The sequence below is a fragment of the Amphichorda felina genome (assembly GCF_050947745.1).
Source record: "Amphichorda felina strain 45539 chromosome Unknown scaffold_9, whole genome shotgun sequence".
In the NCBI taxonomy this organism is placed as follows: domain Eukaryota; kingdom Fungi; phylum Ascomycota; class Sordariomycetes; order Hypocreales; family Bionectriaceae; genus Amphichorda; species Amphichorda felina.
In genome coordinates, this window is record NW_028145041.1 from 1,394,280 (window position 1) to 1,420,721 (window position 26,442).

Consider the following 26,442-nt stretch of genomic DNA (forward strand, 5'->3'; position numbering starts at 1 on the left):
AGACCTCTCTACCACTTCCACCACGATGATATTCCTTTGTTGCAGCCTTACATTGCCTAGTTCGATGAACAATGCATGGTCGGTCAGCTTGGAGGTTGAAGATCCTCCGCATGTTCTTGGCTGGCTTGCTTTTGTTCCGGAATTCAACGAACTGGCCACGCGTCCGAGGACTTCGCATGACGTTTCACGGCTCTGGATGAACGGTGGTGAACATGATGAGTGCCATCTATAAATTTTTAGCGAAAGAGGGCAATCTTGCAACCCCCTTTTCATCCATCTACATACAGAGCAAAGCAACTGACTGCACTCAACATCAACACCGCAATAACTTCAAGTACACACTAACCCCCACAGTCGTCAATATGTGTATCAAGGTGCACAGATACTACGTCTGCAACTGCATGAACGTGCGGTGCCCAGCGAAGTACGCCATGTGCTGCCCTTACGGGCCCTCCCCCAGCGTTATGGCCACTGAGCAAGGGCACATCATGTCCAACTGTAAGTCCACCGAATCCGCCTGTGAAAGGCTGACCCAGCACCAACAGCAGCTGTCCATTTGCTATTCTGAGCCATGTAAGGACTTCAAGATCGAGCTCGTCCGCGAGGATATTGGACTCTGCTGGGGCTGCAAGGCCACCTGCCCAGACAAGCAGACCGGCATGACGGGTTCGGGCGATTCTGCAGCCTTCAAGAGACTCCGCGAGAAGGAGGAGGAGGACAGGAAGAACCAGCTGGAGGAGTGGAATCGGAGTATCGACTCTGATGGCGAAGAAGACTAACATGACGGGCAGGCTTAGTCGCTAGCGACCCAGCCTTCACCACATGTACGTAAAGGCCAATGATTTGCTTTCCCTGGTGTCCCTCTGACCCTGAATTGTGAGTGGATTCATGTCTGATTATAATGACTGACGAAAGCGATAGAATTGTAAGCCTCAATGCTATAAATTTGCTAGCTGGCCTAGTACCCGGCAACATCAGGCCATGCAGTTTCGAGGCCCTCCTGAAGAAGCATCTTGTGGAACTCTTCAAAGGAGTCCTTATCTGCCTGAACCTGGTGTGGAGAGAGCCCCCTATCCAAGCAGTGAGCTGCCAGCAAGCCTGCCGCCTCCCCGATATTCCACTCAACAGGATGTAGCCGGTAGCAGCCGTTGGTGATGTGGGTGGTCCCGATATTTTTGCATCCCGCGAGGAGGTTGGGGCGCTCCAGTGGAATCAAGGCGCCCAGTGGAATCTCAAATGGGCAGCACGCCACGTCAATGTAGTTGTCGCCACCCGTTGATGGGTGCAGGTCGATGCGGTACATCCCAACGCCCACGCTATCAGGATAGTGCAAAGCGCCCTTCTCCCCCCGGACTTGGAGCGAAAGGTCCTGCTCCACAACGGTGGTGACGGCCTTGATCCGGCGAGACTCTCGGACGTATGGTGCCATAGCCAGGCCGTGTTCCGTGCCCGTCACGTCCCCCCGAAGACGCAAGCCCGGGTAGCCCTTCCCGTTTCCATCTGCACGAGGACATTCCGTCTGTAGATAGTAGAGCATGCTATAGGACAGCGTGGCGGCGGCACTGAGGCGGGTCTGTAGCTCGTGCTCAGACACATCGATGATGGGCTTCTCGAAGTAGTCAATCATAGGCCAGTTGACGAGACATATGTCTGACTGGTAGGCTCCCGGCTTGAAGTTATCACGGGCCGCGATGCGGCGGAAGGTCCAGAGGTTCATGTCTCCGCCCGACCTGCGCTGATCTGCGAAGACTAGAGCTGGATCGTCGTTGGGATTCGGGGTGAATTCGCGCTCGACGATCTCGAGCGTTCGCGGATGGGGCGCTTTGAGACCAAGCAGCGGAGCGCCCCAAAACTCGGGATGGCACTGGCGCCAGTGATCGTACTCGGCGGGCTTGGGAATGGTGTGATCTTCCCCATCGATGTGGTCCACGGCAAAGCAGATGGAGACGGCCTGCGAATTATGCGGTTGCGCCTCCTCAGGCGCGCTAGGCTCTCCGGTATCCCTTCGGGACTCGAAGCCCGTCACGTAGGCGGTGCCGGTCAGGGGCAGTAGGTCACCGAGCTCCGTGGCGTCAACGACATAGCTGGCGTGGACCGTAAAAGTGTCATTGGAATTGAGCCGGCGGAAGGTCACTGCGCGGACCGCCTGGTGCTCGTCCATCTCACAAGAAACAGGCTTGGTGTGCTTCTTGACGACGAGCTGCCCGCTCCCGATGTACGGCATGAGCATTGAGTCGATGACGGCCACGGCAACACGAGGTTCGTGGCATAGTTTGCTGACATGTCCAGCCCCTGGATTGAACTGTGGTCTGCACCTGGCTTCCTCTGTTAAGGGGTAGTGGTCACGGTAGTATTGTCGGATTCCATCACGGAGTGCCCGGTACGAGCGAGTGACCCCGAACTGCTCGACCCAGGAGTGCTCGTCGGGAGGTACGGCCTGGCTGGTTAGCTGGCCTCCTAACCATTCAAATTCCTCGGTCAAAAAGACGCGGCGACCTCTTCGTAGGGCTCCCAGCGCAGCTGCGACTCCGCCGAGGCCACCGCCAGCGACAAGGAGGTCGGTGGAAAACGACTGTGGTCTGGATTTGAGGTGCGCCGTCTGCCATGAAGGAGAAGTACTCGTCCCATTGACTTTGGCATCGTCGGCAACCACTGGGGGTTGGTTTTCAGGGTTGAAGTCTCCCATACTGTTCGACACTAACGGTAGTCTGGGGAGAAGGAAGTGAAATCGACGGCTTGTAAGAACGAGACACACGGCAGGTTTTTCGCATGTGTCCAGAAACGAGACATCAGGTAAAGTTATAGCTATGTTTTACTTTCCCGGGTGATTCGGATCCAAGTCCATGAGAGATCCATTTACACATCAAGGTAGGCTCAAGCGGGGACGACGATTCTTGAAATTGGTCCCGACAGTCCCCGTGTGGCGTATTCCCAGGTACATCCTGCACCTCAAACGAGCCTCCGATGCACACAAACCTGTGGGGGGTTCACATCTGCAAAGGTCACATGTGTTCTGAGAACCTGGGGCGATCTCCGAATATGGCTGTGTAAGAGTCAACAGGTTGACCACCATGTTGGGGTATGGTCTTGGCAGCCTGGGATTAGTTTCGGCCCCCGCGTCCCCTGCTGTTGAGGATCCTACGGGATGGAGGGTTTGAGGCGGTTTTTATCAATGTACGGATACGTACTACTCGTATAGAGTAATACCTGCTATTGTCTTGCAGCTCAGTGCGGAGAAGTCGATCACTTGCCCCGTCCCATCAGCTGTTCCTCTCAGCCGACACTCCCCGAACCCAGTCTTCTGCATTACCGCCCTGTTTAGCTTACAGTACTCCTTGCAACCTCTCTGATTGTTGTCTTTGGAAAGCCCTCTCGGGTATTATGTCCAGTCCTCCGCGACACTAGCAGCCTACTGTTGTATCCACATCTATCCTTTGGATCTCGAGGGAAATGTCCAACCAACGCGAGGCAGATGCTGGTGATCCAGGGCGGCAGGCAGACCCTGATACAGGTGGACGGAAGCGCCCTCGACAAGGTCAGCCTGCGTCAGATCCCCGCTACCCGCGCAAACGAAGCTTGAGAGCTTGCCATGTCTGTCGAGCCAGAAAGACCAAGTGCGATAACATACAGCCCACATGTGGCTTTTGCGCCTCTGTCAATATCGTATGCTCGTACGATGCTGCAGACAAGGACCATTCTTCGTAAGCTTCACTAGCCACAGATGACGATACCTACACGCGCTCACCCATCCATTCCTGGTCAGGTTCGATCCCGCTAGCTTAGAGATCCTCCGGCAATTGGGCCAGATCATCGACACCCAGGACCAAGTACTGCAGACTATCCGCTCCGTTTCTTCTTCACAGACGCAATGCTTAGCCCCCGGTTTGTCGCCCTCAGCTGCGACTCATTCCCACACCAATGTACAAGGCGTTGGGGATAGCCCAGGCTGGGATGCCACCACAGGCGGGCCGAGGCAGCAGCAACTTCCCTACGTGGCTCACGACTGGTTTGGGGGAGACGGAGGACGACCACGGACGGACTCGACGTCGACGACTCTTGCTGCATCTGCCAGCGTTGCTGCGGTGCGATGGTTCGGCCTCGTGGCCAGCGATGCCTCCCGTGAGGCTCTCCAGGCAGCTGATGCGCCGCTTGGGGTGGAGGGAGGCTTCCTCGACCCCTCGGACGGCCAGGACGAAAGCGATATGACCCCGTTGCAGCGAGCTACGAGGATGATTGACGGCCAGCCTCCAGAACAAGAGCGGAGCTTAAGCGATGATGGAAGTGCCCAGGTAAATCCGACAACAGTTGTCGCGGAGGAGGGTCTGTGGCAGGCAGCCAACAAGATCTGGCTGCTTGATCGAGAACAGATGTTGTTTGAAAACTTCCTACATCGGATATGCCCATTGGTAAGTTTCCCCGTTGATGTAGCTACTGGTCATGTATCTTCTAAAGGAAAACCGCTCATGTTCGGGAACAGCTTGACCTTTTTGACCCGGCACGAACATTCTCCACCAGAGTACCACACCTCGCCGTCCGGAACGCAGGTTTGCTGAATGCCATCCTGGCTCTATCGTGCTATCACCAATCGCTTGACGCGAATAACTCCCCCAAGGATCGCCCAGACCAGAACAGTGCACTGCAGTACTACTACCAGACGCTACACTACGTACAGAAGGCCATGCGGTACCAGACATATCAGAACAGCCCCGAACTCATGGCCACGACCCTCGTCGTGTCGACATACGAGATGCTCCGTGGGTCACGCAAGGATTGGCAGCAGCACCTTCAGGGTGTCTTCTGGATCCTTCGGTCGCGGCTAATCGAGGTGGAAACTTCTAGTCTCGAGAGCACTACGTGGTGGGCGTGGCTGCGACAGGACATCTGGGCGGCCTTCAGGGAGAAGCGCAGGATCTACAGCACTTGGGCGCCTAGGAAGTCGTATCGAGAGCTGAGCAGCCACGAGCTGGCGTCGCGTGCCGTGTGGATCATGGCGCAGGTAATCAACTTTTGTGCCCTCGACCCAGAAGAGGCAGAGGAGGCAGACGGGAATCTGGCCGGAAGGCTTCGGTGGGCAAAGACCTTGGGCAAGATGCTTGATGAGTGGCAATCGCATCTAACAGTCGAGTTCTCGCCGCTGCCCGCTATGAGTCGCCGTGGAAGTGAGGTCTTCCAGCCGCACCTTATACACCCCCAATGCTTTGGTAGCCCCCCTTCTCCGAATTCCTTGGTGCACTCTGACCCTAACTTTGGTGACAGGGCTGGCAATGCAGGTTCATCATGTGTCTCGAATCCTCCTCTGTGCACACGAGCCGTGTCTAGGTCGTCTCGAGAACTTCATGAAGCGCCAGAAGACAATCCAGGACAGCATCTCGATGGTCTGCAGCATTGGCTTAACACTCACCGAAGATGCATCCAGCATGCTATCCTCGCAGTGTCTATTTATCGGTGAGCTGCATAATACGCCCAGCCATAAAAACCGCTTCTGACTGGTTGAATAGCGGGCATATTCATGCAGGATCCTCGGCAGAGGGGCTGTGTATTGGATATGCTCGACTCGTGCAGGGAGAGGTGTGGCTGGCCAACCCCCTCACTTCGCTCAGAGCTAGAACACATCTGGGAGAACCCTGACACCCTCTGGGACGCCTTGGAGCCATAATAGTACTACTATGTAATAATGGCATTGCGGTGATTGCACCCGATACTCCCCGGTGGGCACTTGGCCAAGAACGCCCCCAGAGGATGATGATGGGAATCCGGGCAAGCAACCGACACTCCCCGACACAGCGCCAACCCCAGATTTGGACCCCAACAGCTCTGCCAACCCCGGCCTGTATGTGCCTTTTACACCCCAATGGATGGCGGAGGATTTTATGTGGCTGGCCTCGAACACTTCAACTTCTCAGCCGTCTTGAATGCAACGCTGCTGCAGTCACAAGGGTGTATAGTCTCACCTCTTACTTATAAGACCATGCTTTCTCTGCCGAATTTTGGTCCGGGTTTCGACGTCCCCTCAGCTCACGTCCTGCCAGACCACCGGCCTCAGAAAAGATGACGACGCTTCACTCCATCCTGCGTCGCGTTGTACGCAATGATGCCATCCGTGTTGACCCTCCAGAGGTGTACAACTGGCGGGTTGTAGCCTTGGCCGCCTCGGTAAGTACAATCTACAGTGCCGGGATTAGCTCATTCAAATCCCCGAGAACCTACTTCACGATACGGATCTGACGAGGCCAATATGCAGGCTTGCTTTGCTGGGGCACTCTTCGGGGTGGATGCTGGCATCATTGGCGGTGTCCTAGCCATGCCTGACTTCATGAGGTATGTCTCCTTGCGTGATCTAGGCAAGAAGCAACTGACCGACTTGTTCAATAACAGGGAGTTTGGCCTCGATAAACTATCTGAAGACGATAACAGGGCCGCCGACCTCTCTGGAAACCTCGTCACCACGATGCAGGCTGGAGCCATCCTGGGAGCTCTCGTCTCCAGTACCTATGCCGATCGAAAGGGGAGGAAACCTGCACTGCTCGGCGTTGCCATTACCGGTTTCGTTGGGGGGGTTCTGCAGGCATTCTCATATGGCCATCTGCCAGCGTTCTACATCGGAAGGTGAGCACCTTTCCCCCCGTGGCCATCTTATACGCGAACATGGTGATTGACACGAGTGGTAGATTTATCGAGGGTATTGGCCTGGGGGCTGGCACCATGCTCGCACCCACATACGTGTCTGAGAACTCGCCTCGCGCTATCCGAGGGTTTCTGGTCGGCTTCTTCCAACTCCTGCTTGTCATGGGCGGCATGACTGCCTACTTTATCAACTATGGTTCCCTGTTACATCTTCCAGTAAGCACCACATGTGTACACCTACTGTCCACATGACGTACTGACCCCTATCTTCTCCCAGGGAAGAGCATCCTGGATGGTCCCGCTGGCCTGCCAGTCTCTCTGCCCGGCCCTGCTGTTTATCAGTATGCTTTTCTGCCCCGAGTCGCCGCGGTGGCTGGCATCCCAGGATCGCTGGGAGGAGGCCACAGCCGTTCTGTCCGACGTGAGACATCTCGAGCCCGATCACGCATACGTTCAGCAGGAGCTCCTCGAGCTGCGCACGCAGCTGGACCAGGAACGCGCCATCATGCAGGGCGTGGGGATCTGGGGCCTGCAGAAGGAGTGCTGGACGGTCCCCGCGAACCGCCGCCGCGCGCTGCTGACCATCGCCATCATCAGTTTCCAGCAGTGGTCAGGGGTGAGTAATCACATTTTCCGCATACTTAGGCTCTCGGCCTGTTGCTTGGATACTGACAGCCGAATTCTGGCAGACTGGAGCCATCAACTACTATGCCCCCACCATGTTTAAGGGTCTTGGTCTCTCTTCTACCACTACGGCCTTGTTCGCACAGGGTATCTATGGCGTTGTCAAAGTGGTCACATGCTTGATCTTCGTCTTCTTCCTGGCTGACACCCTGGGCCGCCGTATGTCCTTTATGTGGAGTGGCTGTGTGCAGGGCATATGCATGCTCTACATCGGATTCGTGAGCCTGCCCTCTCTCGGTGCCCCCTTTTACGCACACAAGTACTGACTCATGCAGTATGTACGCTTTGGTCCTACCATAGGAGAGGATGAAACCCCACCCCCTGCTGGGATTGGAGCTCTCGCCATGATATATATCTTCGCAGCTGCCTTTAACAGTGGATGGGGACCCGTAGGTAAGCTGAAGTCCTGGGAGCCACGGCCAGTTGCACATCTAGTCCCGATCGAGTCTACTGACATTCAGCTCCCAGCATGGGTGTACACCTCTGAGATTCCGACAAACCGGCTGAGGGCATATACAGTCGCGTTGGCTTCATTTACGCACTGGGTGCACAACCTCATCGTGACGAAGGCGACGCCTTTTATGCTCAAGGTGGATCCATACAGGGCCTACTTCATCTTTGGGGCCTTCAACCTTGTCGGTGCCGTCCTTGCGTTCTGGCTTCCCGAGACCAAGGGGGTGAGTTTATATTGCCTGTTGATTCCTGATGAAAACGATTGCAGATCCGAGGCTGACCTGTATGATTGAACAGATTTCGCTGGAAAGAATGGATGAGTTGTTTGGTGCCGCGGACTTTTCAAATATCGAGGATGTGGGCGTGGCAGCCAAGCAAGCGAGAAAGATGGAGGATCATGAGGACACAACTGAAGATACCCACATGTCCAAGGTTTGATGGAGCGAGAATTCAATGACCGGGCGTTGGCTGTATAAGAAGGTCTCTTAGTATTAATACCCGAAGCAAGTAGCATCGATGAAATAACAGCTTCCTATCTCTTTGACCATACGTGTCGACTCTAGTCAACTTGCACAGCAGTCTTTCAACCCGATCCCACGGTGCCTTCAAATGAGTCCCACATCCTGGAAGTCAAGTTCCTTACCAGACAGCTTCCTTCTTGGATATGGGTGATGGATTGTTCTTGAGGAAATTCTCTTTGGCTGCTTGGTCTCCAAGTCAGCATCCCATAGACCCCCTTTCATGATTCCGTGCACATAGGCTTCCCCAACCACCACCCGTTGCTTCGTCTCCGCGTTATGCTTGGCAGTACTACTGGCCGCCCTCAAAACAAACGGCACCTCGCCACCTATGATATTCCACACCTCGTCTCCTGCCTTGATCTTCTCGCCCCCAATCCCAACAAGCCCACCCTTGGTAACGAACACGACCCTCTTCAGCAGGAAGGTCCACATGGCACTGGCGAGCCTCTTCATGGCCAGCGACGCATCCGTCTCCCCGCCGGCCTCCTCGCCCCGCAGGCCCTCGCTCCACCACATGCAGTTGGGCGTCACCAGGCTGGAGCCCTGGGACATGACGGTCCTCCACTCGCCCATGCGCTCCTCGCCCACGCCGCCGCGGTCGGCCGTGACGGTCCTCATGAGGACCGTGGCGAAGTCCTCCTCCGTCTGGTGGTAGGGCACGAGCGAGTACCCGCGGGCCAGGACCCGTGTCATCCTGTCGAGTATCTTCTCCAGGCCGTGCTGCCAGGCCTCGACTAGCGTCTCGGAGGAGGCCGGGTCGGGGCCCTGGAGGGGGAGCTTTGCGACGTGGGACAGGAGGGGCTTGGGGTTATATATGCACTCAATGGTGTCGATTTCTGCTCCTTTCAGCCTCAAAATTCCCGGGCTGGATTCCAGGTCGCTGTGGACGCTGTTAGGGAAGGGCGCGCCCTTGTTGATGTGGTAGAGGTGCGTGGGAGAGGGCCAGTCGAAACCATGCAGGTATGCCGTGACACGGGGGAGTCGCCAGTCCGGGACCCAGGAGGGCAGTGCCCGATCTTTTTGATGCGGGCCATGGACTCCAGAGAGGACGGACAGGCCTTGCTCCTGTGCGATCATGGCCCGTGCTGTGCGCGTGTATATCTCGGAGACGGGGACGGTATATGACGGGTTGAGTGGAGGCAGATTTGTGCGATCAATCATGCCGAGAAACGAAAAGACTTTATCGCGAGGGTCGGTGGCTTGGAGGTTGCGGGTCAGGGGGAGGACGGTGGAGAGATGGGCAGTCTGATGGGAAGGGTTGGCGGCGGCAAAGTGGACAAGAGCTACGATGGTGTCGGCTGTCTCGCCAAACACGGAGGAGAGGCCAGACGAGGTGAGCCAGAGAGCGGCCGAGATGAATATGCGCCAGTCCAGCTTATGGTGGCCGCAGAGAAGCTGGGTTTCGGGAGACAGGCAGGCCTCTTGAAAAGTCCAGGCCCGGCGGAACCAGGGGCGGGTGACAAAGGCACATATTCGAGAGAAGTTGTCCCGTTCGTGCTCCTCCAGACCCTCTCTGCCGGTTTCCTTATCTTTGGGCTGCCGAGAATGGTGCCGCTGGTCGACGAGGGTGAAGAAGCGGAAGACGTCCTCGGTGTGCGCATCGGATTCCCCGACCCAGACCAAGACGCTGGTCGCATTGGAGAAGATGGAGTGCATCAGCGACACCTGGTGGGCGCGCTCAGAGGCGTCATCCTGGTTGATGCAGATGCCGTCAATCCAGATCCTCCGGGGATGCTGGGGATGGCGGAGGCGACGTAGGAGAGCCTCGGCGTTGCGGGTGACCTGGACATGCTGGTCGCCGACCTGCAAGAGGCGGTTGCGCTTTGTGCTGCCCCAGACATACGAGAGGGCCTCGTACGCCTTTCCAGGGGCGGTTATCTTGTGGTGTTCTATTGTGCCCAGGACGGGGCCATCAGATGTGCCTGGCTGGATGACCAAGGTTCTGATCTCGTCCGGCGCGAGAGGGGCATATTGGTAGGGATTTGCCGACTTGCGGCTCCATGCCCCAAAAAGTATTTCTGCCACGAGTAAGACTAGACATGTTTCAAGTGCGAAAGATAACAGGCCCGCACCTTGGATGGACGCCATGGCGTGGCCAGCTGTATTTGTGCCGACGGATGAAGTGAGGACAAGTCGCTGAAGGCCTCAAATTAAAGGTGATTGAATACCTGGCGGTCATCTCACCAGCCAGTACAGGGGTATGTATGTGTCAGGGTTAGGGTTAGAGCAGGAGTCCATCATGATGCTAAAATAACAACACCTAAATTGACAACTCCCCTTGATCACGAATGTCAGAAGTATAGTTTGATTCCTCCGCAGGCTCCTGATTATCCATAATTCATGTCAACTGCGAGCCTTTAACATCTGCCAATAAGGAACTTGAATGAAGCAAGGCTAATGGGAGAGGTGAATGCATCTCGGAGAATAATATCGAAGTCAGCCAACAGCGAGGCAAAAGCAGACATCGGTGATGAGAAGTTACGCCTCCCCGCTCTCCCAGCGTCCGCATCGTCTCGTTGATTTATTTGCCCGCAGACACTTCATACCTGACTCTCAGTCACAGATGGGGGAGTCCACCGAGAATATCGCTTATCAAGGAGACGGTGTTTCTACTGGATGGCGATATATCCCCTCATCTATTGAACTGCAGCGAGGCAGCCGTATTCCAGCATGCATGTGGAAGGATGACCTACCGCTGTCGCTGCTTTGGGGCCAGAACCAGGTCCACCCAGGCATGAGCGGGATCGACGCGAGCCACATGGTGACTGGGGCTGGAACTGAAATGAAACTCGCACCTTCGTGGTCTTGGGCGTCTGTCTTGGCGCCAATATATCCTGTCAAGAAAACCTCCCTCATAGCCACTACCAGGGTTGTGGATGTTCAGATAGAGCGAGTGTCGCGAAACTTCTTTGACGGCGCAGCCTCCTGCCGACTCCGTCTTCGTGGGCCAGTATGCAAAGTCTGCCGGCGTGTCCGAGACGGTGTTCCTTGGTTACACGTTGGGCAGCAAACCAGGTTCCAAGAGTGTGGTGATTTCGACTTCCCAGAGGGCGAGGCCATCTTAGTAGAGTGGGATACATCGCGACGGGTGGTAGAAGATTGGCTACGTGCCCCCACCGGTGCGTCTGCGTTAAAAACATATTTCCTGCTTCACATCGCCTCGGAGAAGAGGGTCAACGAACCCATGGAGCGTGGTATTATCCTTCGGAGGCCCCATGTGCGTGGCACGTATACTCGGGTTGGAGTTTTCTTCATTCCCTTTGACGGCGACTACCCAGGTTCTGAGCTTGAAAACGCATTCAAGGGCCGTCTCAATACGTTGAGCACCGACGACTATTTTGAACTAGATTCTGGTGGGCACTATACCGTTGATATTATCTAAGGTATAAATAAGTATAAGCCTAGTGTGACGAGAGGAGACGACTCGATTAGAATCACACCAAGTAACGGGGATGAGAAATTTCACAGCCAGCCCCCATGCGGCGAGTAACCGCGTGGCATTCGGGGCCACCTGGATACCAATCCCCGCCTCTTCGTTTATGGAGGAGCATTTATATACATGGACGGTGTTTCCAGCACGGCGGAGTGCCACGGCGGCCGAGAGGCCGGCAATACCAGCACCGGCTATGATGACATGAAGCATAGTAGGTAGTGTTGAAGGGCAGGGAGCCAAATTTTGTCTTGGTGGTTTTAGGTAGTATTGAGTGAAAAAAGGTGTATCTACCACAAACAGATCTACAGAGGACCGCGCGTTCATGCTTCCGGGCTGGCTTCCCATGGTATATAGATGTATACTCCATATCCGTCTACGAATATAGCCGCAGTTCCCCAGGAGCAATAGATGAGACATAAGGTAGTCTATGACGCTTATAATATAACGGAGGAGGGAAATTCCCAGTACGGTATTACATACCAGGTAGTCTGTGACGCTTGGAAGCAGTGGTAGGCGGACAAGAGGCATGGGCGTGTCGGCCATATCGAGGGTATTCGCACAGGATTGTTTGGGCCATCTCCTCTATCAACGAGCGGTTGTCGCGAAAGGAACTAGTGATTAGTGAAGCTACTAATGGAATCAAACAGTTCATTTCAATTGACTTTCTCGTTTTACATTATCTACATGGCATCTCCCAAATGCTCCCTGCAACATGACTGGCAACGACTCACTGATCATCTCTTAGCCTCGATAGCTTGGCGGCCATCTGGTAGCCGCACTGCCAATGCCTACTTCCGTAGGTGAGGCCGGACTGGCAGTACTGAATCAGCTGTCCAGCTCGACAAGCGCACACGATAGATCCATCAAATGATTCTCTTCCACCATGCTTGACCCAGGAAAGGAAAGAGTGATCCTTGCGCCCCTGAAAGACGTCGAATGGTCGGGCAGTGCTACGTGTTGCCTGCAAGCTTGAACCCATAACACACGAGCCACACGCCTGGATCGAGCGAGTATATGCCCAGATGGTAAGGCCTGCCTCGTACAGAGCTGTCAGTGCTGGAAGGCCAATGCGCGGCTGGGCATGTTCCACGGTTATCCCATCGTTTCCATCTCCATGGCCCACTCTCTCCCTCCACAGCTTGACAACTTGGGCCGCATGCCACAAGGCCCAGCGTGCGTCTGGAGTCGCCGCCCACTCTACCATGCTGGACTCAATCTTCCTTCGGGAGACATTTGAGCCACTGCTCTCTGCGGCAGAAAGCTCGGTTATGCGTTTGAGGTCGACTCTGAGTTCAAGCTGAGATAGGTGATAGAGCGACATGGCGTTCATGTCGATGACCTCGGCGTGGAGTCTCGAGGAAAGGATCATTCCAGTTGGCTTGTCGATCTCGTACTTTGTCCTCCAGCTGTCCAGCTGCGTAGCCCAGTATGTGGCACTCCAGGCTGAGCCGGTGGGGTGCGAAGCGCCGCGTGTTGGAACGGGAAGCCCCGAGGGCATCCAGCATCGTCCATTGTTGGCGTCTCGATGGATCCACGCCTGCATCGCGCAGAGGCCGTACAGATACTCGTCCTCGACAAGGTATGGGAGTCCTGGCCTTCTCTCGGGGTCCATCGCTTGGTCTATGTAGTCGACAAACTTCATTGTCGTCCGCTTCCCCAGCTCAATTGCCATCGTCTGCTTCCAGCCGTCAAGCGTCATCGCTTCCCACAGCTGCTCAGAGCATGGCGATGTCAGGTTCAAGTCTTCGTATCTCAATGTGGGTCGGTGGCCGCAGAGAAAATACAAAGTCACATCGAGGTAGAAAGCGTGAAATGCCAATCTACACAGTGAGAAACCGGGTCAGTATAGGCCAGGAAATAACTGTGGCTCAGGTGATGTTGCTCATACCTTTTTAGCTTCTCTCTGTTCAGCCATGTCTCTGGGATTTGATCCTCGTGCTTTTCAGCCGAGTCATCCAGTTGCTCACGAAAAACGCCGGCCTGTCGGAAAGCGCCCAACATCATGCTGTGTAGTAAGTACGCTTTTTCCAATTGTAATTCATCCTGAAGTCGTACAATGAGTCTCGCTGCACTAGTGAAATTTACTCTTGCGGCAGAGGTAACGTGGAGGGTAAGAAAGGGGTATTACCGATATCTGGATGGAAAAGACCACAGTCAGGAACATGGCTTGGTGGGTAGAGAGTAGGATCGTTGGTTCGCCGAGCTAGCCTCATTAAAAGGGATGGAAGTCAGTTGTTGCTCTTGAGGGCACCACAAGGCTAGGGTTAGGATATCCAGACTCACAAACTTTCCAAGAATTCTGCTGACGAGCTTGGGCCGCACGTCAATTGCCGCCTCCATCCATGATGGGACGCCAGACTCCCATGCCCCAATCATCACTACACTGTCAATGAGCTCGGCGTCTTCGAGCTTCAAACCAAATGTTCCTCTGTGAACGATCGGCCACAGTGGATGGAACATTGTGAAGTACTGCTCAATGCAGCGTCCAATATTTAGGCCGCCCGCCAAAACATATTGCGAGAACAGCATTGGAATAGACGCTGGTTCGTTTTTCTGCATACTCAACAGCTTATCCCCGATGTCACCATGATCTGGGATGTCTTCTTCTCGTGTCATGGTGCGAAAATCGCTGGAAGATGCGGGTAGATTTGCAGGATCCCACAACGGAGCGTCGATATGGAGGCTGTCCATAGCATCCGGGTCTGCTAGCCAACCAGGACCAGCAGGTTGGTCAATAAGAGGATGTAGAGCTTGGACACCCAAATTAGAGTGCTCTACCCCAGCAGCCGATGGATTACTTCCGCTGCAGTTCAAAAGGTCTGGCAAAATGGTTGGATCTTGAAACGCCGGTCCAGCAACGTCCACTCCCTCAATCTCGGAGATGAGTGCGAGATTATCAATCGGCTGGTCAAGTAATCTCTGGATCTGGAATTCAGAGACACTCGTAGGGGTCTTTTGCTCTTCTGCATGCAGGTATGCACACTCGTAGCCCAGAGTCCGACAACGACGGCACGGGAAATGTCCATCGCACCGGACCTTTCGGGAGCGACACGCTTCACAGGCAAAGCGCACGCGCCTCCGTTTCCCCGGACAAGAGGCACCGTGGCCCCCCGCCGGAGGATGTTGCTGAGTGGCGTGTCGCTTCAGGACATCTCTGTGTGTGCGGTGTTAGCCAAGTCTGATCCAGCTCATCAACTCCATGCACCCGGAACATGCGGGGACGGGGCTTCATGTTTCCACAATTCACCTACTGCCTGCTGAATGCCTTGTCACACTGGTCACAGGGGAATGGCCTCCGTGATCTGTGCGACAGGGTGTGGCGTGAGAGATGTTCGCTACGCCCGTACGCTTTGTCGCACCCGGGGAAGGGGCAAGAGAAGTTCTGGCGCCTTTCAGGAGCTGGCTCTGTCATGGTAGTAGTGACACGACTGGTGTTTCCATGGAAGGGGTCGTACTGCATGTAGCTAAGAAAGATCTAGAGCAAAATATCAGCCACCACGTGGGATAGAAGAAGTCAACCCCAGGTCATCTCCGCATCTCCGCACTTCCCCACCTCCGCGGTTCCGTACTCCCGGGGTACCGGGTCCTGGCTCCACCCCCACACGGATGGGCGCCGGTGGGTTGGATCATGGGATCAGGGGAATCCTGACTAACACGCCAGTCTCTTGCGTATATAATTCAGTAGAAATAGTCTGGTGGATGATGGAAACAGTGAATCAATCCGGCAGAGTATCTCTTCAGTTCCCCTTTCGAATCCAGAAATCATGTCTACTCGCAAAGTTAGGTCCATTAAGGTGCTCCATCAGCCCACCAAAAGGCCTGATCATGGAGAACCTCGCTCTCCTTCTCGCGTTATCCTCAAACCAGGCCACCAGCGCACGGGGAAGAAACGCCCTATCCAGGTTGAGACCATCCTGGAGCGTGATCAAATCTTGACCATGCGTGATGGGGTCGCTCTTCGGGCCGACATTTATCGTCCTGTGACCGACGAGAAAGTGCCAGCCATCATTATGTATGGCCCTTATGGCAAATCGGGATCCGGTATGTATAGCACTTCCCTACAATCTCGTGTCTACAGACAGCCCATTTATGGTATGTGATCAGGGTGGTTTAATCTTGACAAATTCCCCCTCCATGTTGGGGTAGCTGAGTCAAAGCTATCTGGCTATGAAAACTTTGAAGGGTCCGTTCACCCCCCCTTTTTTTCTTTGTTTTTGGGCATGCGACGAATTCAACATTGTTGTAGCATATTATATGCTCGCTGACACTAGAGGTATATAGTCTCGACCCTGCTGAGTGGGTGCCGAAGCAATACGCCCTTGTCAACGTTGACGCCAGAGGCACTGGCGACTCTGAAGGAGATGTGAGATGGTGGAGCTCTGGCGAGGGAGAAGATGGCTATGACACGGTCGAAGAGGTCGCCAAGCTTCCATGGTGCTCTGGAAAAGTCTCAATGGCTGGCAACTCCTGGCTCGCGTGTATTCAGTGGTATACTGCTGCTGAGCATCCGCCCCACCTCGCCTGCATTGCCCCCATGGAAGGCGTCAGTGACCCTTTCCGGGAGCACATGTGCCGCGGTGGCATTCCGAATACGCGGTTCACAGCTCCGCTGTCTGCCTCATTTATCGGTAAGCATCCTCATAGTATATGCTGGCACCAATTTCATATGTGCTAACAGTGCCAAGGGAGGGGGCAGAGGGAGGACATGCCAGCAATGGTACACAAATACCCGGATGCCAATGAATACTGGGAAGATCGTCGTGCTAGGATTGAGGACATCCAAGTGCCGAGCTACGTTGTCGCCAGCTTCTCGACTGGTCTTCACACAGTTGGGTCTTTCCGTGGCTTTGAGGAGTCGTCGTCTGAGGAAAAGTGGTATGTTCCCCGGCTCCTCACTCCCCGAAGAAACTATGACTGATGTTTGCACTCAGGCTATCCGTCCATGCAACCCAGGAGTGGTATGACCTCTACACCGAAGACCGCACCAACGACCTCCAGAAATTCTTCGACCGGTATTTGAAGAATATTCAAAACGGCTGGGAAAACACACCTCGCGTTCGCTATTCGTTCATCCAATTCAACAAGGAATCCTTGGTCAATGTGCCATTCCCCGATCTTCCATGGAATCTTGCCAGTGCAACACAAAGGCGCTTGTTCCTATCGGCTGACGGACAGTTGTCTTCGGCGAAACCGGCTCAATCAGCCCAGATCAGCTATCAAGCAGACGCGCCATCCAGGCTGATGGGGCCCGACCCCAGCGACCCCTCGTTCACCTACGTATTCACTGAGAACACCAGGATTGCCGGGCCATCGACTGCCATCCTCTACGCTTCATCGCCAAGCGGGAATGACATGGACATATATGTCCAGCTCCGCAAGGCCGACAAGAATGGAAACCTGCTCGCCTACAGCAACATCCCGATGAAGGACATTGGCGTTTCCTCCGTCTCAGACGTCCCGGACCACAATGTGATGAAGCATCTGGGGCCTCAGGGCATGCTCCGTGCATCCAGGCGCCACGTTTCCAAAGCTCTGTCCAGCAGGAGCAAGTCCTGGAGGACTTTGTCTCAAAGCCACGCGGAGCCTGTCGCACCTGGCCAAGTAGTCAGACTTGAGATCCAGCTCTGGCAGACCGGTATGACATTTGATGCCGGAGAGAGATTGGTTCTCTATATATCCGGACATTACATGGTGTTGCCTGAGTTTGACACCATGCCACCTTATGAGAATTATAACCAGGGTCAGCATATTATTAATGTTGGAAGAGATTATGGGAGCTCTCTGTTATTCTACGAGGTTTAGGACGATGGATAGGCAATTATTCAACGTGGCAACCACACACCCAGGGCCCTATAGGGTAACTGGTCATATCAATCGGTCGCTGTCATTCGACGCAGATCTGATCGAGAAAGCTTGCGCTCCAGTCTCGACATGATACCCGTGTTGGCTCCAGGCGTCCTGGTTAGTGCTGTTGCCTGCACATGCAATTAGAGGAGCGCAGCCATTGAAAATGGGTGATATGTACTAAGTATAAGGGGGTTAGTTATCGTAGGTTTTATTTCTTGACCGATCGCCCTCCTGAGCCGTGCTCTATTCATGGTTTTTTTTTTGTTCGACCGACCATCCACCCGCACAGTGATTTTCTGCCCCAGAACTTCAAGAATGACGTTACCGCACCTAACCCATGTCCCCAATGAGCTCTCTAGCTTCATTGCTGAAGACCTCCCCAACAGCGATCTCAAGAGCCTGCGGTTGGCATGCAGGCTGCTCCGCCATGTGCCTCTCAGGGTGGACCGCGTCTTCATCTCTGCCAATCCGCTCAACATCAAAGTACTGCAGGCAATCGCAGACCATGGCCAAGGTTGAGACAATTTGGACTCTCGGGCTTCTATGTCACACAGGACGATGTCATTTCCTTCCTTTCTGCGCTGCCTAGTGGGATACGGTCTGTGGAGCTGAGCTTTCTCCTATTCCTAGATGCCAAGAGCAGCTATAGGGACCTTCTACACGCCATGCGGGATAAGCTGGGTTGGCGTGATCGTCCTGAGGCGGAGCGGCCGAAGCCCATCATCAAAGAACACCGTGGCCTCTCTTCTAGGGCCGGGAAAGCAATATGGGTTAATGATGAGGCCAGCGATTTTCTATATGGGGATAGGAAACAACTGTTTGGACGCGACGATGGATCCGCACTAAACTAGATTCCTCAACGCAACGGGTGGTACTGAGTTTGACGAGTTCAACCCGGCCCATGCGAAACCAAATTAGGCTTGTAAAGGCTTGATACACCTATCATCATATCACCAGGAAACTGGAAAGATATATAACATTCGCATTTGAAATTGCACATGTTGAGATGTAAAAGTCTGCGCTGCCCCATGGGGACTAGCCATTGGTACCGCTCTCCACGCCCAGAGCTCAGAATAGATGCCCAAGTTTCTCAAGCTGTGCATAGGCACGGAGAAAGCTCACTTTTCGATGCCAACACAGACATAATACTCGGCTATAAGATTAGTGCAGTCCTAATTAACAGCTGGGTTCTGCGCATAGAAGCCATCAACATCAATCTTGTGGTCCTTGGCAGTGCCAGCGCACACGTAGGTAGTTGTGGCCTTTAACTGTCGTTCGTCCAGCGGTACGGGGCGCTCCCGGATAAGTGGGTCCAACGGCATCGGCGCGGAGTCGGCGTGGGCGTCACCTAACTAGAGATCGCCTGGGCCATCTCCGCATTGTCGGTTTGTGGCTCAGATGGGTCATAAAACAGATCCCAATTATGCCACGAGGAATCAAACTGCTGCTTGACTGCTCAATTCCTGTACCGGATTTTCACATGAGCTTGGCCGTTATTTGCGGGAAGATGCACTTGGGTGCTGCACCAAGTCGTGCGTTGCCGTTCGCGCGAGTGGCCGGGCTTTTCATCGACATGGAAATCGGAAATCGATTCCGGCTGGACAATGGGGATTCCCAGGGTTGAGGGCTTCAATGACGTGCATATTAGGCAGTAGCTGCCAGTTTTGTAGGAATCTTGTTTCCGCTTTTCAAGAAATATCCCCTTCCACCCATGTGGCTTGCAGGAAGTCGATAGGAGATCGAGATCGACTGGGTACGGGGTTCACAGCCCCCGAACAAGAGAAATCATCAATGTTGCCTTTGTTGATAATAGCCTATAGACAGCGAGAACGTTCAAGTTCCTCGATGATTTGGCCGGCAGTGGAAATAATCAAGGGACAAGGGGAGGCCCGGAGACTCCCGGCCGGTGTTCTCGGAGGTGCTTTACTGTCGGTTCCGGTGTTTGTCGCCTGGGTTCCTGTGGGGCTCTTCGGGATGCCAGAGGCCTAGAACAGCTGTAACATGCTAACTTAACTTTAGTATGTACTCATACTCGTAGAGGCCGCCCATGCATGGTGGTGGATGCACGCAAGAATGGGCAGACTTTTCCGCACGAGCAAAAGCTTGTCGTTCCATAGTAATATTACATACTCGTACTACTCGTAGTTGTCGAATGGTAGAGGGGGAAATGGCTCGCCGGGCTGGCCGGCATCAGGCTGTAGGCTGAGAGCGAACTGCTGGGTGCAGCTGGGTGCAGTTGGCTGCAGCCGTGCATGGGTCCAGACCTAGTTTGCTGCATTCTGTTTTGTGCATGTTGTTGTTTACCCGCCTGCAGCGCGCCACGACGGAAGAGAACACAATCACAACAATAATATTCGTGTCTGCTTGTACCCAAACCATTGGGGCAGCAAAAAACATGGAGGGGAGATGCGACAATGGCTCATCTGAATCGTTTTGTCACCATGATGCCACATCGGGTGGTTTTGGCTCCATGTCTTATCGCTACCACCTCGTTAGGTCCTGGGCATCCTGGGCATCTATCCTGGGCGTCCCCCGCACTAGGCAATAGGTGCCGTCTCAACCCGGTGTTACTGAGGCTTGAGTGTGGCAGCGTTTGGAGCATCTCGAGCATCGTCGGACCTGAACCCCCTGTTCCTGAACCCACCCGAATTCAAAATGCCCATCCCCATCCAGCTCCCCATGGCGGATAGCGACAGAGATGGCAGCCAGGGAGCCAGGCAGCGTATGTACATATATTCGTACTCGCACAGCCATACACCACTGCGCACAGGGTCGGGAGCCTGCAGGTCGTACCAGAAGTGCCGTGTGTGATCTCTGTACTTCCGCACTCTGCACACAACCACACCTCGGTACCCTTGCAAATAGTAAGGGCCCCGCGATGAGACAGGGCCAGAATGGCAGAACAGCGTCATGGACAAAAGTGCTTGCTTTTCGCAGCTAGTGGTGTCCCAGTGTCCCAGTGTCTCGGTGTATTGTCCTTGCCCAGCGGATAAGGCGCGAGAAGCAAACGGGCTCACCGTCCACCGATTGGCTCTCTGGGCGTCCCGTAATGCGCGGCGCTTAAGAGGGCGTCAGCTGGAACAACTCGATCAGGTCGGATTGACTTTGAACCCTTCGAGAGATGCCACCTGGAGCAGCCTCCGGTTGGCGGCCTACACCCCCCGTGTCTCACCAGGCCCTACATGCAGGTAAGCTGCTGGGCTGCGGGCACGTCGCGCGGTGTCTACTGTTAAAGTTAGCGTGGGGCACCACAAAAGATATCGATTTCTTTTTTCTTCCGTCGCCGACCCAGGGCTGCACTGCTGCGCTGCTGCAGACAGGAGTGCTTGGCCCCTCGGATAGTCGGTCCACTGCGTGGTGGACTCGCGCCACGGCCAAGAGAGTTAGCTAACGGCGTGTGCTGGGGAGAATGGCAAAAAATGGGCATTGGCACGATCGGCAAGGCGAACAGGTGATGGACAATTACATACAATTACATCAATCACCGTCCATCGTGGGCGCCTGATTGGCCCACGGCGTCGTTCGGCCGCCCTTCAGCTGGGCATGCCGTTGGCGCTCCCTGGCGCCCCCTAGCGCTCGCTGCGGTTCCCTGCTGGGTTGGTGGGGCCACAGTGGCTGCGGCCACTGAAGCCTGAAGGCCCAGCCAACACGCGGCCGAACTCGCGAGGTGAGCCTCGCCGGAGGAGTGGAGGGGTTGATTTGCCAACTTTGCCTATCGAACGTGGTGGATCGCTATGGGCTGCCCATTCCCATTGCAACGTTGGACCTAAAGTCTCACCACGACCTTCTTCAAGACGCCGCCTGCCCGGCCCCCTTCCCTCTCCTCCCCCTTTGCATTCTCCCTCCACCAAGTGCTATAGTGGGCGCTATCCTCGCCATTGTACACTATTCTTCCTTCTACGCCACTTGTGCGACAAAGCAGCCCGACTCTTTGTCCTCTCCCGCCTGCGTCGCTTCAGCTTTTGCGCAGGACAGGTCACTGGGCACCTACCGGACCGGACCACCAGCTCCGCCAGAACAGGCGGATGCCCAGGTGACCAGAGCGTCAGGCACAGCAAAACTTTGCTCCGACGTCACTACCACCCAGTTCTCAACGCTGATGAACCTCGAAAAAACCCCTTCCAACGGTTGACAACTTAAATATGCTCGAGCCCACGATACGGCGCAAGCCGGTCGACCAGGCAGGCGCCTACGTCCAGACCGCCAACTCGAGACACTCTTCGAACATGTACCCCTCGCTTCAGGGACAGAATCCGCCGTCGCAGCAGCACCTCTCCCAGCCCGGTCACCCTTTTCAGCACTCTCGACGCTCACCCTCGGTCAACACCTTTAGCACCGCCTCGAGCATACCCCCGCCCGCTGCCTACCGCAAGTCCTCCGCCTCCGACCTCCGCCGCTCGATATCGAGCCGCTCAGGCGGCGCCGGCACCATCCCCCAGAGCTCCGGATACGTTGCCCTCCTGCGGAAACAAAAAGCCACGGTGTGGTGTGATCGTGCCCAGTACGAGGACCCACGCATGGCGGCGCAGCAGCGCGCTGCCAAGCAGCGAGCAAACTTGGAGGTCGTGGGAGCAAGCGGCCGCGGCTCGACCGGCGCCAGCGGAAGCCGCAACAACACCGGCATCAGCACGACTGGTAGGGTGGCTGCCAAGATCCGCCACCATGGAAAGACGCCCGTTGTGGGATTGACGCCCGGTGAGAACCACGTTGGCGTTGGTGGCGTCCCGTTGCGCCTCAGCGCCACTGAGGTGGAGGCTGAGAGCAGTGAGGACGACCAGCCTACAACGTCCCGCTTGCATCACCGTAGAACGGGCAGCAGCGGCAGAAGCAGCACCACCAGCGGTGGCCGTCGCGCTCTGGCCTACAGGACCTCGGGTGGACAGGGCAGTGTGCACAGCCGGAACAGCCAGCGCTGGACGCCAGGCGATACCCCCGAGCGCCCTGGCAGCTTGGTCGACCAACAGGCCCAACAGTACCAGCAGCAGCAGAACCAGCAGCAGGGAGACACGGCCCCTGGCCACGATGACTCCGCGGGTGGCAGGCCTGCGAGCACCCACAGCGGCAGTGACGCCGAGAAGGCGGACAACGTGGGAGAGCTGGGCAACGCGCCTCGCTTAGCCAGCAACTCTCTACTTCACTCGGCCCTCACGCGGGAGAAGAGCGTCAAGAACCCAGAGGAACTTAGGAGGCGGGGCAGCGTCGACGAGAGGACGGCAACTCTCACTTCCCAGCGTCTTTACATTGCCAACCCTGATTGAAGAGCCGGTAGCCACGATTCACAGTCACATGAACACTGCGAGCATGTTCTGGGCCGCCCAATCGTCAAGCAGCAGCACAGCGCGCATTGGCAGGTGTATATGGTGTTTTTTCTTCTTCTTTCCTCCAGTGTCTGCATAGCCTGCGAGGCACTGTCGTTTCCGGGTCTGGATACCCCCAGATGATTGCGCACCTTCTCTCGCTATACTACTAGTAGTAATCTGTTTCAGGAATGTCGAGCGTATTGTGGGAGATTTGCTGGTGGTTTTCGGTGCTCTTGGAAAGGGATGAAGATACAAAAGTACATTAATGATACCATCGGGCGCAAGATACCAATACGAAGATATTTTAGTTCACGACGCTTCCAACCTGTACGGCGTTGCGCTGATCACCAAACGATCGTCAAAGTCCTTCGTATCAGAGTCCTGGCCTGTCCGTATTCATAGCGTCGATAAGCGATGTCAATCATTGCTCTGCCCAATCAATGGCATTGTGTCATATTTCAGTTTCCGGTGAAAGCCATCAGCTGACATAGCCAAAGTCCTTGCTACTACTAGTAGTATTGCTCGGTAGTTACTATAGCTCGTACTATGCAGGAAGCTCTGATTTTTCGATGCCTCAACTCCCGAATTACAATGGCATGTCACTCCAGTTGCCGAGCACAGCCTCAGCCTCAAGGGGGGTAAGTGGGTTCGCGTAATGGCATCATAGCCTGTTCTGGTGACAGAAGCCAAGCCACTATCAACGCCCACTGTGGGGCACACATCACCGCCACGAGTCAATCCCGCAGATTTGCCGAATGTGGCTCAGGCCATTGTGTCGTGCACACCCTTTCGTCATTCACTTCCAGCCGTGGCCCGAAAACGCGTCCGATTCAGAAAGTGGGAAGGCGCCAAAGTCACGCGGTAGGTAGCGCGTCTGGTGCCTGCTCCTCCACCTCTCACACGTCCCACACCTCACGGATGCCTCACTCCCCGGACTCTCGCATCTCCAATTTCGAGGTGTCCCTACCGCGCAATTGTTCTGATGCGAAAGACTGTCGAGGCGAGGTTGGAATTAGCAAGAGTTCAAGCCTCTTTGGTTCTCGCACTTTCGCCTTGATCATTCTCTTTCTTGGTCCAGATCTTGACACCTTTGTCATCCCGTTAACCGACCTGTTCTCAACCACCACAGTCCACCACAACCCCGATACCGTTCACGATACGACAGGCTAAGCCCAATTTTCCTCAGCTCATTAGACTCACATTGACGAAGAATGGCGGAATCCCGCCCTTTGGGCGAAATGTCACCCAATATTCTGGAATCCGACATGGCGGGGAGGAAGCGTTCTCATGATGAATTCGCGGATGGGGAAGGTGTGCACCTGGGCACTGACCACGAGCCCAAGAGGCCATTGAATGCCTCTATTCAACCAAAAGGCGGAGCACGTAAGTAGTCTCTGTTTGAATTTAGCATTGTTGCACGACTGACACCACTCGCAGTGGTGCCACCTGCACACGATCAGGCCCCTGATTCATCACCCAACGGATCTCCAGCTTTGACGGAAGGCGGACACAGCGCGACAACATACGGCTCATCACCACACACACCCAGCAAGCCAGTTACGCAAACGACAAACGAGCAAAACATACACACTTCCTCAACATCGACGGCGCAGCCGGCAGTAGCTGCAAACGCTCCCGCAAAACGCAAGCGCTTGACCCAAGCCGAGAAGGAGGCCCGAGAAAAGGAAGCCGCTGAGAAGAAGAAGGAGAGAGAGGAGAAGGCTGCTGCCCGGGCTGTTGACCAGGCCCGTCGGGAAGACGAGAAGGCGGCCCGCGAGAAGGATCGCGAGGAGAAGCGCAAGAAGAAGGAGGAGGAGGACAAGGTTAAGGCGCAGAAGGCCCAGGAGCGCGAAGACAAGAAACGCCAAAAGGAGGAGGAGCAACGCCGAGTACAAGAGGCCAAGGAGAAGGAAGCCCGGAAGCAGAAAAAGCTTAACAGTTTCTTTGGCGCGCCGAGCACCCCCAAGAAGCTGGCGGCAGATCTAGTAGCCAAAGGATCCCCGGAGAAAGTCAGCCCTGATGCCAAGTCGCTAAAACCGGCCGTGCCCGAATATCGGAAGCTCTTCAAGCCCTTTTTCGTCAAGGAAAACACCCGACTTGCGACCCCGGCGACCCAGATGGATGAGGAGACGAGAGATGCCAAGTCGGCTATTCTGGACCAATTCATCAGCGGTGAACGCACACTGGAGAAACCCACAGGGTTCTTTGACGTTGTTGAGTTATTTGCTCTTCCCGAGAAGCCCCAGCCAAGAGGCCGGCTTCATCATCCTGTCAAGCACATTATGGAGAGTGTGTATAAGGAAACTGAGAACACGAGAGCTGACGGGGTAAATAACGTGGTGAAAGAAGCCCGGGAAAGGCTGAGGAAGGTTCCGATGAAAGTCATCTCATTCTCCCAGGATGTGCGCCCGCCATACTATGGTACGATTACACTCAAACCTTTTGTGCTGGGGAAGGATCACATGAGGAGGTTGGCACGGATGTCGATAGAAAAGCGACTACCTCTGGATTATGAGTATGACTCGGAAGGTGAATGGCAAGACGAAGAAGGCGAGGACCTCGATGTCGACGATGACGAGGAGGAGATCGACGACGAGGACGACATGGATGGCTTCCTGGACGACTCAGAAGATGCCGGTCCCGCAAGACGCCTCTTTGTGAACACCATTGAGCCTGAGAGCTCGGGTATCTGCTTTGAGAATGAGAACCGGCAAGGGCCCAATGAAGCGGTGTACCCGCATAAGATGGAGGTGATTATAGGTATGTGGATGGCTTTCTGATATCTCCGATTCCATACTAACGAGCAACTAGATCATCAAGACCGAAGCAGTGGGCTAGACCCGTGGTCGACGGCCTACTGGGAGCCAGAACCCAAGCCAACGGCGGTGAAGGCTACAGCCACGATGCCACCACCTCCCGCTCCGACAGATGCCTTTGCGGCCCTGAAGAGCGGGCAACCAGCAGCTCCGACAAAGGTTGTCAAGGATGATATCATGAATGACGTGAAGAAGGCCATTCTCGACAACAAGGGGCTTTCCAAAGTCGGTATAATCGATTTCGTCTTCCAGCAGTTTCGAGACAACGCAACACGGACCGAAGTGAAGAACACGATTGAAATGGTAGCCGAGAAGAGAGGGTCTGGGCGGGTGAAGGAATGGACTCTGAAGTCGGAGCATGGGATTTCTGCTTGAGCAACATAGTATACGTACAACATGGTGTACGGGGTAGGGCATCATTGTGAGGAGTCATGGCGCATGGGAAGCTTTGTTCAAATATCATGAAGCGATGGAGTTGCTTGGGATTTTAGGCGATGAATTGCTGGGGGGACGCATATTGCTACGATGGGGGCTCAATAATAGATGCACCAGCTGTTCAATGATGCGCCCACGTATCCGTACTTGGGACTGGATTCCAGTCGTTCAATATGTAGAGAAGCCTTCACACTCCACTGATGACCACGAGAATAAAGAAATTTGTATGTAAATAAATAGGTAGATAGGTAGGTCCCTTAACAAGTCCCTGGGAGTCCATCCAGCCATGCCCGCCCCTTGAATCATGTCTAACATCCACAGCGCCGTGT

General features: G+C 54.9%; 9 protein-coding genes across 9 annotated transcripts; 6 read left to right on the forward strand and 3 right to left on the reverse strand.

Annotated features, from left to right (window-relative positions):
- Window positions 1-362: 362 nt before the first annotated feature.
- On the forward strand, window positions 363-779 carry ACO1O0_009000 (uncharacterized protein; the record flags this gene model as incomplete). Its single annotated transcript, XM_083198354.1, has 1 exon — window positions 363-779. One exon carries the CDS (start codon window positions 363-365, stop codon window positions 777-779), a length of 417 nt encoding a protein of 138 aa, XP_083046089.1.
- Window positions 780-958: 179 nt separating this feature from the next.
- Window positions 959-2,640, reverse strand: ACO1O0_009001 (FAD dependent oxidoreductase-domain-containing protein; the record flags this gene model as incomplete). The annotated part of the gene is made up of 2 exons (XM_083198355.1): window positions 959-2,579; window positions 2,633-2,640. 2 exons carry the CDS (start codon window positions 2,638-2,640, stop codon window positions 959-961), a joined length of 1,629 nt encoding a protein of 542 aa, XP_083046090.1.
- A 1,228-nt stretch (window positions 2,641-3,868) lies between these two features.
- On the forward strand, window positions 3,869-5,486 carry ACO1O0_009002 (uncharacterized protein; the record flags this gene model as incomplete). Its single annotated transcript, XM_083198356.1, has 4 exons — window positions 3,869-3,882; window positions 3,941-4,406; window positions 4,478-5,159; window positions 5,320-5,486. The coding sequence occupies 4 exons, from the start codon at window positions 3,869-3,871 to the stop codon at window positions 5,484-5,486; spliced, it is 1,329 nt and encodes a 442-aa protein (XP_083046091.1).
- Window positions 5,487-6,048: 562 nt separating this feature from the next.
- ACO1O0_009003 (sugar porter family MFS transporter) lies at window positions 6,049-8,199 on the forward strand (the record flags this gene model as incomplete). Its single annotated transcript, XM_083198357.1, has 7 exons — window positions 6,049-6,153; window positions 6,242-6,606; window positions 6,669-6,840; window positions 6,902-7,240; window positions 7,314-7,467; window positions 7,777-7,985; window positions 8,059-8,199. The coding sequence occupies 7 exons, from the start codon at window positions 6,049-6,051 to the stop codon at window positions 8,197-8,199; spliced, it is 1,485 nt and encodes a 494-aa protein (XP_083046092.1).
- A 167-nt stretch (window positions 8,200-8,366) lies between these two features.
- Window positions 8,367-10,370, reverse strand: ACO1O0_009004 (HET domain-containing protein; the record flags this gene model as incomplete). The annotated part of the gene is made up of 2 exons (XM_083198358.1): window positions 8,367-10,300; window positions 10,355-10,370. 2 exons carry the CDS (start codon window positions 10,368-10,370, stop codon window positions 8,367-8,369), a joined length of 1,950 nt encoding a protein of 649 aa, XP_083046093.1.
- Window positions 10,371-12,442: 2,072 nt separating this feature from the next.
- On the reverse strand, window positions 12,443-13,719 carry ACO1O0_009005 (uncharacterized protein; the record flags this gene model as incomplete). The annotated part of the gene is made up of 2 exons (XM_083198359.1): window positions 12,443-13,535; window positions 13,604-13,719. The coding sequence occupies 2 exons, from the start codon at window positions 13,717-13,719 to the stop codon at window positions 12,443-12,445; spliced, it is 1,209 nt and encodes a 402-aa protein (XP_083046094.1).
- Window positions 13,720-15,479: 1,760 nt separating this feature from the next.
- Window positions 15,480-17,517, forward strand: ACO1O0_009006 (Alpha/Beta hydrolase protein; the record flags this gene model as incomplete). Its single annotated transcript, XM_083198360.1, has 4 exons — window positions 15,480-15,756; window positions 15,987-16,343; window positions 16,401-16,590; window positions 16,647-17,517. 4 exons carry the CDS (start codon window positions 15,480-15,482, stop codon window positions 17,515-17,517), a joined length of 1,695 nt encoding a protein of 564 aa, XP_083046095.1.
- A 4,187-nt stretch (window positions 17,518-21,704) lies between these two features.
- ACO1O0_009007 (uncharacterized protein) lies at window positions 21,705-22,820 on the forward strand (the record flags this gene model as incomplete). Its single annotated transcript, XM_083198361.1, has 1 exon — window positions 21,705-22,820. The coding sequence occupies one exon, from the start codon at window positions 21,705-21,707 to the stop codon at window positions 22,818-22,820; it is 1,116 nt and encodes a 371-aa protein (XP_083046096.1).
- Window positions 22,821-24,073: 1,253 nt separating this feature from the next.
- Window positions 24,074-26,053, forward strand: ACO1O0_009008 (chromatin assembly factor 1 subunit A-domain-containing protein; the record flags this gene model as incomplete). The annotated part of the gene is made up of 3 exons (XM_083198362.1): window positions 24,074-24,245; window positions 24,300-25,622; window positions 25,674-26,053. 3 exons carry the CDS (start codon window positions 24,074-24,076, stop codon window positions 26,051-26,053), a joined length of 1,875 nt encoding a protein of 624 aa, XP_083046097.1.
- Window positions 26,054-26,442: the final 389 nt, after the last annotated feature.